Raw genomic sequence first — 20,090 nt, forward strand, 5'->3', positions numbered from 1 at the left:
CTTTTTGTCTTTAATATCATAGCTATCATTTAATAATATTCTATATGTATTTATATATACAGAGTATAAAATATAATTGCCAGCTCCAAGTTAAGTTATGTGATTGCTCACACATATTAAAATAAGTCAAAACAAAAATCTGGGGTTTTTTAAAAAATTCTTTATTAACATATAATGTATTATTTGTTTCGGGGGTATAGGTCTGTGATTCATCAGTCTTACACAATTCTCAGCGCTCACCATAGTACCTACCCTCCCCAGTGTCCATCTCCCAGCCACCCCATCCCTCCCACCCCCCTCCACTCCAGTAACTCTCAGTTTGTTTCCTGAGATTAAGAGTCTCTTATGGTTTGTCTCCCTCTCCGGTTTCGTCTTGTTTCATTTTTCCCTCCCTTCCCCTATGATCCTCTGTCTTGTTTCTTAAATTCCTCATATCAGTGAGATCATATGATACTTGTCTTTCTCTGATTGACTTATTTCACTTAGCATAATACCTTCTAGTTCCATCCATGTTGCAAATGGCAAGATTTCATTTTTTGATAGCTGCATAATATTCCATTGTATATATATATATACCACATCTTCTTTATCCATTCATCTGTTGATAGACATCTAGGTTCTTTCCATAGTTTGGCTATTGTGGACATTGCTGCTGTAAACATTGGGGTGCATGTGCCCCTTCGGATCACTACATTTGTATCTTTGGGGTAAATACCCAGTAGTGCAATTGCTGGGTTGTAGGGTAGCTCTATTTTCAACTTTTTGAGGAAACTCCATACTGTTTTCCAGAGTGGCTGCACCAGAATCTGGGTTTTGTTGTGTGTGTTTTTTTTTTTAAGATTTTATTTATATGAGAGAGAGAGCATGAGCAGGGGCCGGGAGGGACAGAGGGAGAAGCAGACTCCCCACTGAGCAGGGAACCCCACAGACACAGGGCTCCATCCCAGGACCCTGAGATGATGACCTGAGCTGAAGGCAGATGCTTAACTGACTGAGCCACGAGGTGCCCCCAAAAGTCTGTTCTAATTTCATTCATTAAAGCAAGTGGACAAAGCTGCTTAATGATTATTTGGACTGTGGATGATTGGGTTTTACTTGAAAAAATGGTAGTGAAATTTTCATCTTTGGAACTCTGATTTTTTAACATCATCATTTACTTGTCCTGAGAATTTCAATACACCAATTTTGATCCTTCTTAAAGGAAAGCAGTTTCTCACCTTTCGGTGGTGTGTTTATAGCCAGGTCACTGGAATATACACTCTCATATCTGATTGCATAAACATTACTTAAAATAGTACCAAGCTTATCATCATTCCACCCAAAGCAACTCCTTATTCTGTCTTGGTTACAGCCCCCACTCCCAAACACACACACTCTTTCCTTGATACTAATAGAGTCATTCTTGACACTATTCTTCTTTATCTCCCAGCAGCTAGTTAATCTCCAGGTCACAGACACAGTTTTTGTCACAGTGGCTCCCCTCTGCTCTGCCTTTCTGTTTGCCGTCGACACCACCTTAGTCCTGGAAATCTTTACTCCTAGACCACTGCAACAGACTTCTCATTGGTCTCCCTTCCACCAGTTCTTCCCCACTTCATTTTATCTTGCACATTATTAAACTGTTCACACTTAAGATCATTTGAAATCTGACCATTACCCAGCTGCCAGCTTCATAATGAAATGTATAAATTGCCCCACCTCCTTTCCCCCTAACCTGAGCCCAAACTCACCTCCCTCTCAAGCCTTCCTATTTGCCCAAACTAGCATTAATTGGCTACATTTGCATACAATAGATGCTAATCAAGTAGGCTACATTGTATTATCATTTATATTATTATCATTGATAATACCAATGTATTCTTACATTGTTAATCTGCCTGCCTCAGGAGCATATAAACCCCGTTATGGCCAGGATTAAGTCTTCAATCTCTCAGTATCCCCCACTGTCTTAGTAGACAGTAATAGACTACTGTTGAAGAGGATGGACTTTGAAGTGAGACAAACCTGGGTTTGAATTCTGGTTCTGTCACTTAAGGGCTATATGACCTTGAGTAGGTTCCTAAATTTCTGTTTCCTCTTATGCAAAATGAGCATGATTATAAGCCCCTCATAGGGTTTTTGAAAGGATTAAACAAGACATATATGTGGGGTGCCTGGGTGGCTCAGTCATTAAGCGTCTGCCTTCGGCTCAGATCATGATCCCAGGGTCCTGGGATCTAGCCCCGCATCAGGCTCTCTGCTCTGCGGGAAGACTGCTTCTCCCTCTCCTGCTCCCCCTGCTTGTGTTCCCTCTCTGGCTGTCTCTTTCTCTGTCAAATAAATAAAATCTTAAAAGAAAAAAAAAGACATATATGTATGTAATATGGTTGGCACAATGCCTAACAACATAATAAATAATAATAGTAATTATCTTTATAATTATGATTATGCTAAATGCTCAATGTTTATCAGCTACCATTATCATACATGTCAAGAATCTGATATTTCACCCTTTTTTCATCAGTGAGATAGCTACAAATATAATAATGTGAGAGATTTTTCTTACAGTTATCAATAGGCTACATGGAGCTTGAATTTTGGATATGTGGCCTCTTTGTTGTTTAGAAAAATGGTTTATTCCAGGAAATTACATCACTCATTTATAACCTTAGCTCTTGCAAAAAAGGAAATACAAATTTTGTAAAAACAAACCCAAGAAACCCCCACCTTTTTTGTATAAAGATGTTGCTTCTATTCCATGAAGACATTTTAGCAACAGAAAATAGTATCTTCTCACATAGGAAGTATAAATTCTGAAACTGAAAATACTTACAGTATTTTCAGATCTTGGAAAGTTGACTCTCTTATATACTATATCAACTAGTCTATCATTTAAATGTTAAAGAATCCATTTACAGAAAGTAAGGCAACCAATAAGAAAAATCTAAAGTTACTTAAAAGACTGAGGGTACCAAAAAACAAATAATCCATTCAAGAAATGGACAGAAGACATGAGCAGACACTTCTCCAAAGGAGGCATACAAATGGCTAACAGACACATGAAAAAATATTCAACATCACTTGCCATCAGGGAAATACAAATCAAAACCACAATGAGATACCACCTTACACCAGTTAGAATGGCAAAAATTAACAAGACAGGAAACAAGTTTTGGCGACAATGTGAAGAAAGGGGAACCTCTTACACTCTTGATGGGAATGCAAGCTGGTACAGCCACTGTGGAAAACAGTATGGAGGTTCCTGAAGACGTTAAAAATAGAGCTACCCTACGACCCAGCAATTGCACTACTGGGTATTTATCCCAAAGATACAGATGTAGTGAAAAGAAGGGGCACATGCACCCCAATGTTCATAGCAGCAATGTCTGCAATAGCCAAACTGTGGAAGGAGCCGAGATGTCCTTCAACAGATGAATGGATAAAGAAGATGCGGTTCATATATGCAATGGAATATTACTCAGCCATCAGAAAGGATGAATACCCACCATTTGCATCAACATGGATGGAACTGGAGGGGATTATATTAAGTGAAATAAGTCAAGAAGAGGAAGACAATTATCATATGGTTTCACTCATATGTGAAACATAAGGAATAGCGTGGAGGGGAAGAGAGGTAAAATTGAATGGGAAGAAATCAGAGAGGGAGACAAACCATGAGAGACTCTGGACTCTGGGAAACAAATCGAGGGTTACAGAAGGGTGGGGAGTGGGGGGAGGAGGTAACTGGGTGATGGGTATTAAGGAGGGTACATGTGGTGATGAGCACTGGGTGTTATATGCAACTAATGAATCGTTGAACACTACATCAAAAACTAATGATGTACTATATGTTGGCTAACTGAACATAAAAAAAAAATGAGGGTAAGTACAAAATATTTTAAAACTTACGTCTCTTTGATAGTGAAGTATTAGAATATAAGTATTATAAAAGGAGATTAAAAAGCTATTAAAGAGTGCCATATTCATAAATGAACAAGAAGGCAAATAAACTTAGCCTTAGAGTAAAATACAGCAAACCATACTAGCACCCAAATAATCACGCACCATAGTGCTCCTGGGACATGACTTCAGCAGTCATTTCCAAAAGGTGGTTGGGGCTTGCCACACAGATACATTTTAACAGAAGAACTGTAGGAGTTCTAGGGTTGTACCTGCACTATCAGAAGAAGCAGCTGACACAAAATATATTCATTCAACATGGAATTAGTTTGTATCTTTGCCTTTGATTATTCTAGAAAGAAAGATGTATCCCTTGTCACCCTTTTGCTGCCTTCGATTATGAAGCAGGTTTTACAGCCTTTTCATTTTTTGATAGGGATCACATGCAATGGTCTGAAGAAGAAACAGCAGCAGCCAGAAAAAAAGTAGAGGAAAACTCGGCTGTGCGAGTCCTTCTAGAAGAACAAGGTAGGCAACTACACTCTAGCTCCTGGAGCCTGGTTTTTCTGTTTGGCCTTCCGCTGATTCAGGTCACACGTTCTCCTCCTAATTGTGTCATTACTTTGGAAAGTTCTTCACTTCAACCTCTGCCAATCCATTTGGGAGAATTCCATTGTTCTAGTGTAGTGGGACCAAAGTTAGTAAAATAAATTATGGATTGACTCTTTAGTTGCTTTTTTGGTAATCATGGTATTACCTTTTTCTGGGAGATACACACAAAGAGATTTTAAAATTTCCCTCTTGCTATATATCTTTTAGTCTGCTGTTGTGCATTGTACTGGCCAGGAGTGTTTAACAAATTCAGAAACTTGGAGCAAAAATGGTATAGTCATATCAAAGTGTTGTGGCCTTTTAGGATAAACATCAAGTTTCATAGGATTCAAGGTACTTTTCTTGGAAGCCTTTTGATATTCCGAGTTTGAGGTGAGACCTTGCTAATCTTCAAATCTGGCTTCTAAAAAAATTGGCTAATGCTATTATCACAAAAACAGAAAATAACAAGCGTTGGTGAAGATGTGGAGAAATGAACCATTAGGCACTGTGGAATTGGTAAAATTGTAAAATGGTGCAACCTCTATGGAAAATAGTATGGAAGTGCCTCAGAAAATTAAAAATGGAACTACCATATGATCTAACAATCCCACCTCTAGATAGAGAGCCAAAAGAATTGAAAACAGGGTCTTGAAGATATATTCACAAACCCATGTTCGTAACAACTCTAGTCACAGTAGGCAAAAGGTAGAAGCAACCCAGATGTCCATTGACAGGTAAATGGATAAACAAAATTTGGCATATACGCAGAATGGAGTATTAGCCTTGAAGAAGAAGAAAATCCTGTCACATTCTACAACATGGATGAACCTTGAAGATATTATGCTAAATGAAATAAGCCTATCACAAAGAAGGCAAATACTATACGATCCCACTTATATAAGGTATCTAAAGTAGTCAAATTCATAGAAACAGAAAGTAGAATGATGGTTACCAGGGCTGGGGGAGGAGGAAACACAGAGTTGTTTAACAGATACAGAATTTCAGATTTGCAAGATGAAAAAGTTCTGGACATCTGTTTCACAACAAAGTGAATATACTTAACACTACTGGACTGAACACTAAAAAATGGTTAAGATGGCAAATTTTCTGTTATGTGTTTTTTACCACATTTTTTTTTAAAGCACACTAAAAAAAATCTGGTCTGTGTCCTCACTGCCATAGCTAGGAACCCATATACACTTTGACCAACACATGCATTCTCAAGATAAGCTTTTCTTCCTTGTTTTTCTTAAAATGATTAAAACAGCTTGGTTCTTCTTTCTTTAAAAAAAAAAAAAAAAGTTTATTGAAGTACCAAACACACAGAAATTTTCACAACTCCTATATGAATTGTCACAAAACTCAATGAATTTTCCCAACATCCACATCAAGAAACAGAATATTACCATTAATCCAGAAACTTCCTCATTTTCTGTCCCAACAACAGTACTTCCCCCAACCCCTGTGACCCCACAAAGAGCAACTATTATTCTGGCTGCTGCTGCTTTTTTTTTTTTTTTAATAATATATTCTGGCTTCTAATACCCTAAGTTAGTTTTACAGAACAGCTTGGTTCTGGTCATCATGATTTCTCGATCATTCTTGTAGCAGTGTCAGTGGGGTACCCACTAGATAGAGCGAGTGTCCGAAAACTATGGCCAGGAGCCAAATCCAGCCGGCTGCCTGTTTTTATAAATAAAGTTTCATTGGAACACAGACATACTCATTTGTTTACGTATTGTCTGTGGCTGCTTTTGAGCTCTATCTATGCAGTTGAGTAGTGATTAACAGAGACTGTACATAGCCCACAAAGACTACTTACTGTCTGGCCCTTTACAGAAAAGTTTGCCAACCCCTGTGATAGAATTTTGTTTCCAGATTGAGCCTACGTTCTGAAACTCCCCTGGGAAAGATGTTTGAATTCCTCTGTGCAAGCCAAGCATTAGCGAAGATACTAATCTCACTGATAGTTAACTGTTATTCTAGTGACTTCCAGTCTACAGTTGTGGCTAAGGTTTGCAAGCACAGGTAGCTGTGGACACTGAGCTAATGAGACAGCTCTTAGGCAGCGAAGGGGGCACTTCTGCCCTGTCTTGTCCTCGGCCACCATCGATGACTTACTTTATCCTCTGGCCTTGTTTGCTCTTCATCCTTAACTTATCCTAAGCATGAATGTGTCCTGGAGGGTGGACAGGAAAGAAGAGCACCTGATCCACTCCAATGGAACCATTCTATTTTTAGGAGCTCCAGCCGTGCAGTTCCAGAGTGGGATATGGCCAGGGAGTGTTGGCGTTGGATTGGTGGGTGCACGCCCGTGGCAGTTCTGCTTACCAGTCAGCCAACATTGCATTCCTTTGCAGGAACTCTGTCACGCTGCTGCTGAGGAAGTGTAACGTTGCTTCTTTGCCAGAAGCTGCACAGGCATACTTTCCACATTACTCAAGCTTCTGCCAATGGCCACCTGGTTGGGACAGTGCATCAAACCTAAACAGAACTAAAAGTTATCAGTCATCTTAATTCATTTCCAGGAAGTTAAAAATTATCTACAGTATATTTCCTGATATGAAAAACCAAGGATTTTTTTCATGCTCTCTTAAATATTTGTTTAGGACATAAATAGATGAGCAGTGCTGATAATGTTCCCTTAAAGTGCTCTGTACGAGGCTGCCTATTTTGGCCTATTTATGTTAACAATGAACTTGAGTGAGGCTAATGAGAAGGTTATTTTTGGGCCTTGGAAACCGCAGTAAAGGAAAATGACAGTTCCCACAGAACCATAGTGTGACTGAAATAGAAAGGTGGTGACTGGCCTCTCTCTGTACAAGCAGGGAAAGCAGGCTGGAGAGGACTGATGATACTGCTTTGAAGCATTTGGTTTGCTTATTAGCATGTCCAGTCACTTTCTAAGCAAGTTTTCTGGCTGCTGTAGAGACACTGAACTAAAGATTCCATTTTAAAATGGCTCAGACTGATGGAGGTTTCTGCTGGGTCCCCAACCTGGCCCTGGAGCACGACTCAGTGCAGTGGACTTCACACACGTCAGGGAACCAGCCCAAGGAGAGGACCCCATCATGCGGGTGACAGTGACCACGTGTAAGCGAGGGTGCAGAGTGCAGCAACTGAGGCTTCTGTGAGGTTGGCAAAGAAAGGGAACTTTTGTGCTGAGGAACTGTATTGAGAGTAAACACCTTCCCAGCCACCTGCCGGGCTCCGCCAGGGATCAGAGACCTGCTGGGCTGCAGAAGCCCTGGGCGAGGCTTCCTGTTTGATATTTAGCGTCTCTGATGAATACAGGTCAAGGTGAATGGATCCGGTTAAAAGCTCGACTCGCAAACTTCCTGAAAACCCAAAGTAGGCTCTTACCCGTTTCTTATTCTGTGCCTCTGGTAGTTAACCACCATCTCTTCTTATCCAGGAGAGTCCTAAGTCTTTGAAAGAACGCGTTTTCTCCCATCACAGAACATTCCATTTGCAGACATTATACAGCACAAACACTGTCTGTTGATCTTATCTCACGAATTTTAATGCCACTGGGAGGAAACGGTGGTTGTTCTGCCATGCTGGCCTCCTCTAGCACACTTCTTTTGGTCTCTGCATGTGTCACTCTCTCCTGTCACTCCCATTTCTCATTTCACACCTATTGTCTCAGATGTTGTGAGAACTGAAGTCAGGAAACACCCTCACAGTTCTGAAAATAAGAGCTTAAGCATCACCAATAGTACAGTCTTTTGCTGTGAGATGGTTGACATTTCATTTCTGTGATTAAAATGTATAACATCCAAGTTCTCGTTAGCAATTTTTCTTTCACTTAGATGCCCAAATTAATCATTTTAATTCCACATTTCCTTTTGGTAATTTCTTTTAAATTTTATGATAGCTCATATTTCTTTTAAAAGCGGGTTAATTCAGAGAAATAAGGAAAATACATTTGGCAGTTTTTGAGTTAACATGATTATATTTTATTATTTCCCGAAAACATCTCCAATGTGTTATATCTCAGCTGGTTATTTAGAAAATGTAATGGGTTCTTAAAACTTAATAACAAAAGCAGCTGCTATTTTTACTTTAAAATATTCTTGCAAGGGCGCCTGGGTGGCTCATTTGGTTAAGCGACTGCCTTCGGCTCAGGTCATGATCCTGGAGTCCCGGGATCAAGTCCCACATCAGACTCCCTGCTCAGCGGGGAGTCTGCTTCTCCCTCTGACTCTGCTCCCTCTCATGCTCTCTGTCTCTCATTCTCTCTCTCTCTAATAAATAAATAAAATCTTTAAAAAAAATTATTCTTGCAAATAATTACCTATCTAGGGTGAGTTATCTATGTCCAGCAAAATGGTAAAAAAATTCCACTATACCTTACCTTGTGAATTCCTTTACCACTTAAAAGTGTCCTATGTAAAAAAAATAAATAAATAAAGTAGTTGAAAGTTTTGTATGCTAATAAATTTAGAGTACTTGTTTTTAAGTCAGCTTTGGTTATTTAAAATTTCCTGCATTACTGTTAGAAGTATACTTTTCACAGGGCACCTAGCTAGCTCAGTAGAGCATACGACTCATGATCTCGGGGTTGTAAGTTCGAGCCCCATGTTGGGTGTAGAGATTACTTAAAAATAAAATCTTAAAATTATACACACACACACACACACACTTTTCATAAGAGTTTTCTTTTTTTAAGGTTTTAATTATTTACTATAGAGAGAGATTGAGAACATGTGCATACACAAGAGTGGGGAGGGTGGGGAAAGAATGTCAAACAGACTACACACTAAGCCTGAGTCTGGGGCGCAGCAGGGGGCTCGATCTCGCGACCCTGAGATCATGACCCAAACCAGAACCAAGAGTTGGATGGTTAACCAGCTGAGCCACCCAGGTGCCCCCAGAGTTTTTTCTTAGGTCCAATGAACTTTTATCAGTGATATGTGGAAATTTCCAACTTTGAGAGCTCTGTGTTTGCGTATTTGATGTGCAAAAATAACTCTAAATTGCTTTTTGTTACATTGTAACAGGATAATTTTTCATAATTAATATTAATCATATCGTATATGGCAGATACATAAATGATTTAATTCAGTTTCTTAGTTGTGATATTCAATGTGATTCAGGGTGAATTCTGAATATTTAAGTATAGTTAGTGTATCACATTCCCTCTTCCCCTCAGCAGTATTGAATTTAATAAGTGAATAATTGAGAATTTGCTTCATCTTTCTGTGGTTAAACACGTCACTACATCCCTTTTACTGCCATTGGCATAGACCAATTAATCTACAGCCTAGGAAAATGAAAGGAAAAAACTGCTTCTCCAAGAAAAATTGATCATTAATATACCTGTTTAGAAAGTCAGTTGGTAAAAAAAAAAAAAAAAAAAAGTTGGTTGGGGGTGCCTGGCTGGCTCAGTCGGGTAGAGCACGTGACTCTTGATCACAGAGTCATGAATTTGAGCCCCATGTTGGGGGTAGAGTTTCCTTTAAAACAAGCAAATAAGTAAATAAATCAATAGAAAATCATTTTTTCAAGATTAACAAAGGGCAGATTTCTCCATGCTATATTTAATTTTATTGGCCTGAACTTGAGATGAGTTAACACAGGTTGAAACTAAGTTTTTCTCTTTTTTTTTTTTTTGCTTTGTGTTAAAGATTTTATTTATTTATTTCACAGTGAGAGACAACGAGAGAGGGAACACAAGCAGGGGAAGTGGGAGAGGGAGAAGCAGGCTTCCCGTGGAGCAGGGAGCCCGACGCGAGGCTCGATCCCAGGACCCTGGGATCATGACCTGAGCTGAAGGCAGACACTTAACAACTGAGCCACCCAGGTGCCCCAAAACTAAATTTTTCACTCATGGTCAGGAAAATAGCTTTTCCACTTCCCCTTATCACAAATACCTTTAAAGTTCAGGAAATTAACTCATATGCTCAAGGTGTTTACCTTGTCTCATAACCATAATTGTGAGTTTGATTGAGCTTCTGTGGTGTCTCAGAAGCTGTCACACCTTACTGGGAACTATGAGTTGCCAGCACTGATTGAGATAACTGCTGAAAGCACAACTTAAAAAGCAAAGAACAAAAAAGTTCCAGCCCATTAGCCTTCACCCCAACCTATGCTGGGTGCCGTTTCTGTTTTGTTTCTATCCCTCAAACCAATCTATTCTCACAGAGCATTTTATGTTTCCATTGCTCATCATAATTTCATCATATAATCTTGTATAGTTTATATTTTATATAAATTAAATGGTATTTAGTTAATTCTGCATTTCTGATCTGTTTTTATGAAGGTTCCCTCCAATCAGCATTATTTTTACAGTTTAATCATACTGATTATGTCATACTGGGGTTTTAATTTCAATTTGATGCTTCATAATGAGAGGAAACTACAAAATCAGAAAAACAGGTTATTTTCAGAGATGTTTTGAAGGGGTTTAATATTGATTTTGTGTTAGGTTGGCAATGTAGTGTAATGGTTTAGAGCATGAGCTTTATTTATTTATTTATTTGAAGTTTATTTTTTTTAGTAATCTCTACACCCAGTGTGGGGTTCGAACTCAAAACCCAGAGATCGAGAGTCACATGCTTTTCTGATTGAGCCAGCCAGGCACCCTAAGAACATGAGCTTTAAAATCCAGTAGACGTGGTCCAGGTCTTGGCTCAAGCTAGGTGACTTTGGATAATTGTCTGTCTCCTCTGACCTTGAATTTCTTTGTCTGTAAATTGGAATAATGATATGTCTGAGAGGTATTATTAGGATTATATGGGGAAAAAATCCAAGTAAAGCATTTGACATGGTATCTGACACATAATAAACACTCAATATATGTTATGGTTGTTATTGGTATAATGATTTATGTTTGTTTCTCCTAATTCCTGGAGAGTGGGAAATACTTGGAATAGTCTGGGAAGTACACATTAGCAGCCCTTAACTATGGTCTTCTCATAGTAATCAAATCCTTTTTAAAGACTGCATCATCTAAGGTTGAATTTAGATGCTTGATATATTTGGAATCTGAACCAGACTCCAGTCACCTTGCTGCACGTTCACCGTCTTTACAAGCTGTAGAAATTAAAACAGTAGTAGTACAGGCTCCTATTTAAGATAGCAATCCAATCCAAGATTTTGTAGTTTGTAGAACTGACACTGTTTAATGTTCTCCATAAATTCATGGGGTTCAATAAGAAAATACATAGACTTCGAACATAGAGATTCCCTAATTCAACCCCTTATCAAACGAGGAAACTCCATAGGCAGGTTGAATGAAGCATTCAACTAAGATTCTGTTTTTGTGTGATAAAACTTTACAAAAGAACGAACTACCTAATAATCATTACATTGTTACTGTCACTCTAAATTTTCATCTGATTATTATAAATCAATATAAATTTTAGAGTTGCAGTTAGTATATATCAGGTCTGTGTGAATGTTTTCTGTTACTATCATTGTCCTTTAAATTTTCATTGCTATGGGGCGCCTGGGCGGCTCAGTCGGTAAAGCATCCGTCTGCCTTCAGCTCAGGTCATGATCCCAGAGTGCTAGGATCGAGGCCCACATTGGGCTCTCTGCTCAGCAGAGAGTCTGCTTCTCCCTCTCCCTCTGCCCCTGCTCCTGCTCTCTCTTACTCTCTCTAACAAATAAATAAAATATTTAAAAAAATTTTTTAATTGCTACGGAAGATTACTCTCTTTTGACTTGCGTGGCTTGCTTGCTCATTTGTATGTTGTTGAGTATTTATTTCCCACTTCTTCCTATTTTAAATAGCACTGCTATGAACATCTTTTATTTCAAGTTGCAGTCCTGCTATTTACGCCCTTCCCCCCGGTTAATTCCTAGGGGAATATTTCCACAAATTAATTGAGGTGTCATACTATATTCTAGTTACTGATAGGTTCAAACTCACTTCACAGTAGCTTGGTATTGAAAACTCAGATACTAGAGATTTGACTAAATGTAGTTCTTCTTAGGTGGTTGCTTTTTATTAAACAGAAAGATTTTTTACCAGCATAGAGTGAGTTACAAAGAGAGCTTTTAAGGTAAAAGGAAAAAGGTGTGAGAAGACCCTGGGGAAATTTGATAGTTTCCTAATTCCTCCTGAATCTGATTTCAGAATGTTGTTTTATTTTCTCACACAGTATAGCAGGTACACTCCAGTTCTTAAAAGTAGAGATAGAACTATTCTAAAGATAATATATAACATTTTTAGATTAACCATAAATGGGCTTCCTTCCATTAGCACAGATGTGAGCATGTTTTGGACTTCAGCTTCACATAATTCTTTTGTTACAGAGATCTACTTTCATTTCTCAGACCTTAAATACAGATGGGAGTTTCTGTCTTTATAGCAGTGCTGCTGCCAGATACGATTCAGACTTGATGGGAAGGAAGTCTTATGGCCGGATGGGTGGAGATCCAGGTACAAGGCCATAAAGATAAAAATGGGGAAAAAAAGGAAAACTATACAAGGTTCTGTAACAAAGATGAACCTGACTACAAGCAACTGCTTATTCTGAGGGTTGGGGCTTCTTTAAAATTATGAAAGAAATGAGTCCATTGTTTTTATTTGTAATTTAGTTTATTTTGGGGATAGTCATTTCATACAGATCAAAATTCAAATAATTCTTTTACAAACCCTGGCCCCCAGCCACCCAGTTTCCCTTCCTTAGAGGCAGCCAGTATTATGAATTATGTGATTTCCTTCCAGAAGTATTCCGTATACATACAAGTAAATATGTGTGTACATGCATTATGTTTCTGTGTATGCACACATGTTCTTTATCTTCTTTTTTTTCCTAGCAAATGACTATGTCATAGACATACTGTTCTACACTTTGCTTTTCCACCCAACATTAAATCTTGAAATTATATCAATAGAAGGTCTTTTTTCTTTTTTGAAACCACTTTAAAAATGTCATGTGTCTATATTGGGTGAGAGTAATTCTTAACCCAGGGATTAGGCCTGGTGTGTAGTAGTGTCCAAGAAATGTTTGCTGAGTAAAGGAGTGAGTGAATTAATTATTTTATTAATTTAAGGTACAAATAAAAAGAGGCAGAAAGCTAAGAATTGTCTGAAGTTCTGAGACTGTTGACCTAACCCTGACCCTGGGACAGAGGGAAATCTAAGGGATAACATCATAAAATGCAAATTTCTTTTAAAAAGACATATCTCTTTAAGCCTTCATACTAGGAGATGTCAATAGGAGGAAGAGATTCCTCTGGAGGTGGGTGAAGAATGGGACTACCCCTAGATTCTGGGAGCCCTGGCCTCTTGTGACAGGGCTCCAGGACCTGGAACAAGTGGGTTCATATCTCTGTGCTGTTCTTTGTTCAAATGCAAAACAAGGGAGTTGGAGTGGATTATTTCAATGGGCTCTTCTGGCTCTAAGATTATGTCATTTATAATTCTGCAGTTTCCTGTCTGATTACCAATTTGCTCAAGATATTCGTCATGTTGAAACCGCATTTATAGCGAAATAAAAAAATGAGATGTCCTTTCTTTAAGATCATAAAGAGCCCTACAGGTTATTGGTGAAAATGTGATTATTAAGAATTCCAAGATTTAGACTATAGAAAGTAGTTTGCATTGATTATATTCCTCACAAAAATTCATTGGCCAAACTATAAGGCAGAAGCAGATTTATGGGAATAGGATCTAATACCCCACACATTAACACATTTTGAGAGAATCAATACTCTGTAGTTTTAACCTGTAAGAGGCAAAAAAAGTCAGATAACTCTAATATTAAAATTATTCAATAGTAAATGTAATTGTTATAAATGATGTCTGTAATATATTTAACAGCATTTATCAAATATATTTAGTTATTAAAATAGTAACTAATAGTAAACATAATTCATAGTAAAATAAATCTTTTTTTCCTCTTTTTTTTAGTTAAGTATGAGAATGAAGCTAGTAAATATTGGAACACATTTTATAAGATTCATAAGAATAAGTTTTTCAAGGATCGTAATTGGCTCTTGAGGGAATTTCCTGAAATTATTCCAGTTGATCAAAAAACTGAACAGAAGTTGCAAGAATTATCATGGGATCCTGCAAAAACTAGTGCTGCCGATGGTTTCTCAAGAACACGCTGCCCTCCTGTGCCTGAAGAAAAAAATCATAATCAGAAAAGGTGTGGCTCATCAGACAGGCAAAGCCAAGCAGGATCACAGTTTTCCAGCCTAGACTCTGAAGAACACAGAAAAGGACCTCTGAAAACAGAATTGTTTCCCGGGAGCAACGCCACTTTCAGAATCCTAGAGGTCCTGTCCGGCTGGGGCAAAGATGGGGCGGGGGCAAATAACTTTGAAATGTACATTCCATATGACTTTATGAAAATGATCAAATCTAACTAAATAAGTGTTCCGTATACTTCTGTGCATAAAAAATATTTGAGGGACTCATGTCTATCATCAGGTTCTAAGTTTGGGTTTTAATTTTTTTTTAATTTGTTTTCATATCTAACTTGAAGGCGGTTTTAAAGATTTTATTTATTTATTTGACAGAGACACAGCGAGAGAGGGAACACAGCAGGGGGAGTGGGAGAGGAAGAAGCAGGCTTCCCGCTGAGCAGGGAGCCCAATGCAGGGCTCCATCCCAGGACCCTGGGATCATGACCTGAGCCGAAGGCAGATGCTTAACGCACTGAGCCACCCAGGCCCCTTGAAGGCCGTTTTAAATACCAAAGTTTTGGCCTTAATTTCTATCTCTTTCTATTATTAACCCTTTTTAAGTGAAATAGAAATAAATGAGATATATAATTAGCTGCAATCCAGTATAGACTTTGACTTTGTATTTTTAAAAATAAATCTCTTCCTCCTGGTTATAAAGGTAATATATATTGATTAGAGAGTTTGCTAAGGAGTAGATAAGAGAAAATTATCTACCACATACAAGGGAGTTAACCATGCTTAACATTTTACTGACTTTTCCCCTTTTGTTTATACTGTTTTATACAGTTGAGCTACACTGTACCTGTATTTTGGGGTTTTGCTTTGTTTCTATTTTAACAGCATTTATATTATATTATATTATATTATATTATATTATATTATATTATATTTATTATATTATAACAAACAACATAAGCAGTTTTTTCTATCTTAAAAATTCTCTATAAATATTTTCATGGTTGCAAAATATTTTTCTACAGAAAGTACTTTAATTCTGCTTATCTATCTTTACAATACTAGTCTTTTAAATTGTTTTCAGGTTTTCTACAGAAAATATCTTTGGGTATAGACCTTTCTGTGTTTTCTTTTATTATCTTGGGTTAGATTTACTGGCTCATAATTTATTTTAAAATTTAATGCCCTTAAAATATATTGCCAAATCACTCTCTAAGAAATTTTATTAATACCAATTCATGGCAATATATGTCTGTTTCATCATACCCTCATTGATTAGAATATTCCTATTTTAGGGGCATCTGGGTGGCTCAGTTGGTTAAGTGTCTGCTTTCAGCTCAGGTCATGATCCCAGGGTCCTGGGATTGAGTCCCCGGTTGGGCTCCCTGCTCAGCAGGGAGTCTGCTTCTCCCTCTCCCTCTGCCCCTCCCCCCTGCTCTTGCTGTCACCCTCTCTCTCTCTCAAATAAATAAATAAAATCTTTAAAAAATATATTCTTTTTTAAGTGCTTTCCTCCTTGACAGATGAAAATTATACCTCGTTTTAATTTGCATTTCTTTGATTGTTAACTAGGTCACATAGTTCTTCAAATGTTTAGAAGCTATTTGCACTTCTTTTATACTCTATTTCCTTTGCTATTTATCTGTTATTTTTTTTAACTACTCTACCCTTTTACCAAATTTAATGCCAATTTTTTTTACATTGTATTGGTCACCTTTTAATTTCGTTTGAATTTTGGTGTGTAAAAATTTTAAATGTTTCCATAGTTAAATTTGTCAGTATTATTCTTGTGACTTATTCCATTGCTTTTGAGTTTAGAAAACCCTCCGACACCTAAGGGGCACCTGGGTGGCTGTCAGTTAAGCATCTGTTTCGGCTCAGGTCATGATCCCAGGGTCCTGGATTGAACCCCATGTCCTTGCTCAGCAAGGAGCCTGTTTCTCCCTCTCCCCCTCCCCCGTTTGTGCTCTCTCTCTCTCTCTCTGTCAAATAAGTAAATAAAATCTTTAAAAAAAAAAAGAAAAAGAAAACCCTCCAACGCCTACAGATCCAGTACATTTTTTCTAGTTTTTTTTTAAATAAAAAAATCTAACATTGGTGAGGAAAATTTAACCTTGTTTTCATGATGCTTGTTTATTCTTTTGATTTTTTAGGTTGGCTGTGGAGCTGGAAATAGTGTTTTTCCAATTTTGAATACTTTACGGTGAGTTTTAGTTTTATCTTGCAAAATTTTACATATGTATGGGGCATTAAGAAATTCTGGAAAAATGTCACATATATGCCAGTAGTATTCTTGTTCGCGTATAAACAATGACTTAAACAAATTTCAAAAGAATTGTGTTAGTCTTAGTGTCTAATTTTATGTGAACTAGGAATTACTCTGAAAAGAGTGTTTCACAGCCATGGGTTGAAGTAATTTTTTAAGCTTGTGTGTGCATGGATGAGAGAATAAGAAAAGAGCAAGAGACTTGACCCTTCCACTCAGCTGCAAATTGCTAAACAGATCTATTTGTTCCCCCAGGTATGGAGGTGCCATTTTACACTCAGAGAATTGAATTTAAAGCTTATACTTTAACCCACATTTTATTTTGTCATCACTTCTGGAACCACACCCAGTGTAAGGCCTTCCTTTGTCAAATGATTGTCTCCAGACTTGAAATTGTTTAGAGGTAACAGCAACTAACCCAAAGACAAAGAAGCAGACATAGATGATAGGGACGGAGGTGTTCTCCTGATGCACCCTTCCTGTTCACCACCTCACATATATGTTGTAGTATCTCCGTGAAGAGGACAACACTCTTCACAAAGCTTTTTCTAGCACCTTTTACCAATGGCTGGTCTTTTTTTTTTTTTTTTTTAAGTTTACACAATAGCTTTCACATTATTTTCCCATTATAAAATTGACATGAGCGCATTGCAGAACATTTCCATTAGAGGAGAGGGGGGTGAGAATCACCCATCATCCCCATCATCCTAACATAGCTGCTGTCAGCACATTTGTTATAATTCCTTTCAGTCTTTTCTCTGTATGTATTTTAAATTTTAATGATGCTATTTTTTTAGCTTTTCCTTGTGAAAATGTAAAAGCATTCAGAAAAGTAAAGAGTAATACAGTGAATTCCCATATACCCACCACCTCAATTTAACAGTTAACACAATGCCAACATCATGACACTTTATTTTTAAATACTTATGATGTAGCTCCAAAAAAATCAGTACATTCTTCATTACTAGTCTAAGCCTAACATAATAAATAGTAATTCCCTAATACCATTAGATTACCAGTTAAAGAGGCCAAGCAGAAGTGATGGTCACAAATTTGCAGTTCTGAATGACCTTTCTCTTTTTGTATTTATTTTCCTTGTTTTCCCTTTTCCCCATTTCTGGGCCAATATTTCCTGCTCTTTTATACCACATACCCAGTTTCCTTCAACCCAGTAACCTCTGAGCTTACAATACACATAAATTTACTACTGTGGCAATTGATAATGTTACTTTATGATCCATCTCAAGGTATTATTTAACATATCATTTCTTTAAGTCTTGTCTCTCCAACCACTGCGTATGTTCCTTGAAGTAAAAAGCATATTTTACCCGAATCTGATTCTCTAGGTAGCCTAACAGTGTAATACAGATACTTAGAGCACAATACATAGTGACTAATATCTCTGAATTCCCACTTGTTAGTTCTATTTTTCCCTCTTTACTTCTCCCTCCAACGAATAATTGCATGCACTTACTTCCTCACTCCCTGATACTTCTCGGCTGTTTTTTGTTTTGTTTTTTTTTAATCATTGTAGCTTGATAACCTAAGATAATTAATTCATCTTTAAAAGGCAACCAGTGATTAGCCTTCTAAAGGGAGAATTAGACTTTTTTCCCACCTAAGAAATTATGTTGTATTACTTTTGGAGAGTATAAGATTAATGTCTTACATTTTCTGAATATTTTACCAGAATTAGACCTCTGGAATTGAGAGGTCATATCATTCTCCAAGGATCATTTAATGCTTAAACCCCCTGCCAAGAGAGTGCTTTGTGGTATGGTGGTAGTAGTGATATTTACACCTGCTTGCTGGGAGAAGGGCCAGGGCAGTCAGCTGATTTTACAGAAAAGTTCTGGAAAGTCATTGGGTGGTCACAAGACTTCAACTTGGGCTGCTGTTGAAATGGGAATTCAGTCTCAGAGGTCATGCTGCCATCCTCAGAGGACACGTGGCAGATGGCACAGGCTTTCCTTTAGCTGCTAGACTGTTCCATATCTTGTGGGTGTTCAGTAACCACTGCCCAAAGGTTGACTGCATACCTTTTATAATGAGCTAGATGTGCCAGTGTCCAGAAAAGCATTTTGAGTTATATGGAAGTTTTTTGTTTTTTGTTTTTTTTTATTTACTTGAGAGAGAGAATGAGATAGAGGATGAGAGGGGGGAGGGTCGCGGGACTCGATCCTGGGACTCCAGGATCATGACCTGAGCTGACGGCAGTCGCTTAACCAACTGAGCCACCCAGGCACCCTGTATGGAAGTTTTTAATAGAATCATGGTAAGTTCTTAAGTTTTTAATTTCCTAGAAGGCAGAGGCAGATCTTCCTATAATAATAATAATAATAATATCAATAGCAACAACAATTATAATAATGACTAACATTTATTAGGTGTTTACTCTTGAGTTAGGCACCTTTCTGGAAACTTATATGAATCCCTTCAATCTTCACAATGACCTTAAATGCCATATTTATCTCTGCTTTATAGATGAGTTACAGAGAAATTAAGTAACTATTCCAAGATCATATAACTGAGTGGTAAAGCCAGGATTCAAACCATAGGCAGTTTGGTTCCAGAGCCCTTGCCCTTAGCCATCATATCACACAGGGCTATATGCATCTGAGTGCTTCCTGAGAAAATTTCAAACACATGTGACCACCCAGCAAGTTAGGGGTCACAAAAATATGGATTTCGTAGGAAACAGTAGGGCTATAGGCTGCAATAAAGCACTGTTTTTTATATGGGACAGATGGAAAAGACAAGCAGTGCAAGTCATAACCAAATTTATTCACCATATCTTAACTGATCTTAAATTGAATGCAAATCCCCAATGCCGCAGAATGAATGTGTTATACATGAATGTAGTATCCATCAATGGGTAGCATTTAAGAGTATAATCTGTGCCTGGGTGATATTTTATTGTGGAATATATATTTGTGCTTGTATTTCATATTTATTTAGTAGTCCTCCTTGCTTGAAATATCTCCTGAATCAAATTAGAAGTCCTAATTATATGTTTCAAGGCCCACTTGTATATCCTGCGACATACAGGTTTGAGCTCTCGGGATCAACTCTGCTTATTATCCCTGGCATAGATCTCCCATCTCTAAGCCCTTATACCATTTACCCTTCTCCCCACTCAGCAATGCTGTTCCCCTCCAAAATTCTTTTTTTTTCCCCAAAGATTTTATTTATTTATTTGCGAGAGAGAGAATGAGAGATAGAGAGCATGAGAGGGAAGAGGGTCAGA

General features: G+C 37.8%; 1 protein-coding gene across 5 annotated transcripts in view; it reads left to right on the forward strand.

Moving 5' to 3' along the window:
- Nucleotides 1-20,090, forward strand: part of METTL8 (methyltransferase 8, tRNA N3-cytidine) — a 177,394-nt gene that overhangs the window by 54,666 nt on the left and 102,638 nt on the right. For all 5 annotated transcript variants that reach the window (XM_025853270.2, XM_073882631.1, XM_073882618.1 and 2 more), the window contains 3 exons: nucleotides 4,316-4,407; nucleotides 14,342-14,712; nucleotides 16,731-16,780. In XM_025853270.2, coding sequence (XP_025709055.1) covers nucleotides 4,316-4,407; nucleotides 14,342-14,712; nucleotides 16,731-16,780 — 513 coding nt within the window. The remainder of the gene's footprint in view (nucleotides 1-4,315; nucleotides 4,408-14,341; nucleotides 14,713-16,730; nucleotides 16,781-20,090) is intronic.

Source organism: Callorhinus ursinus, unplaced genomic scaffold (assembly GCF_003265705.2).
Source record: "Callorhinus ursinus isolate GAN/ISIS: 27379988/994484 unplaced genomic scaffold, GSC_fseal_2.0 scaffold2, whole genome shotgun sequence".
Lineage (NCBI taxonomy): Eukaryota > Metazoa > Chordata > Mammalia > Carnivora > Otariidae > Callorhinus > Callorhinus ursinus.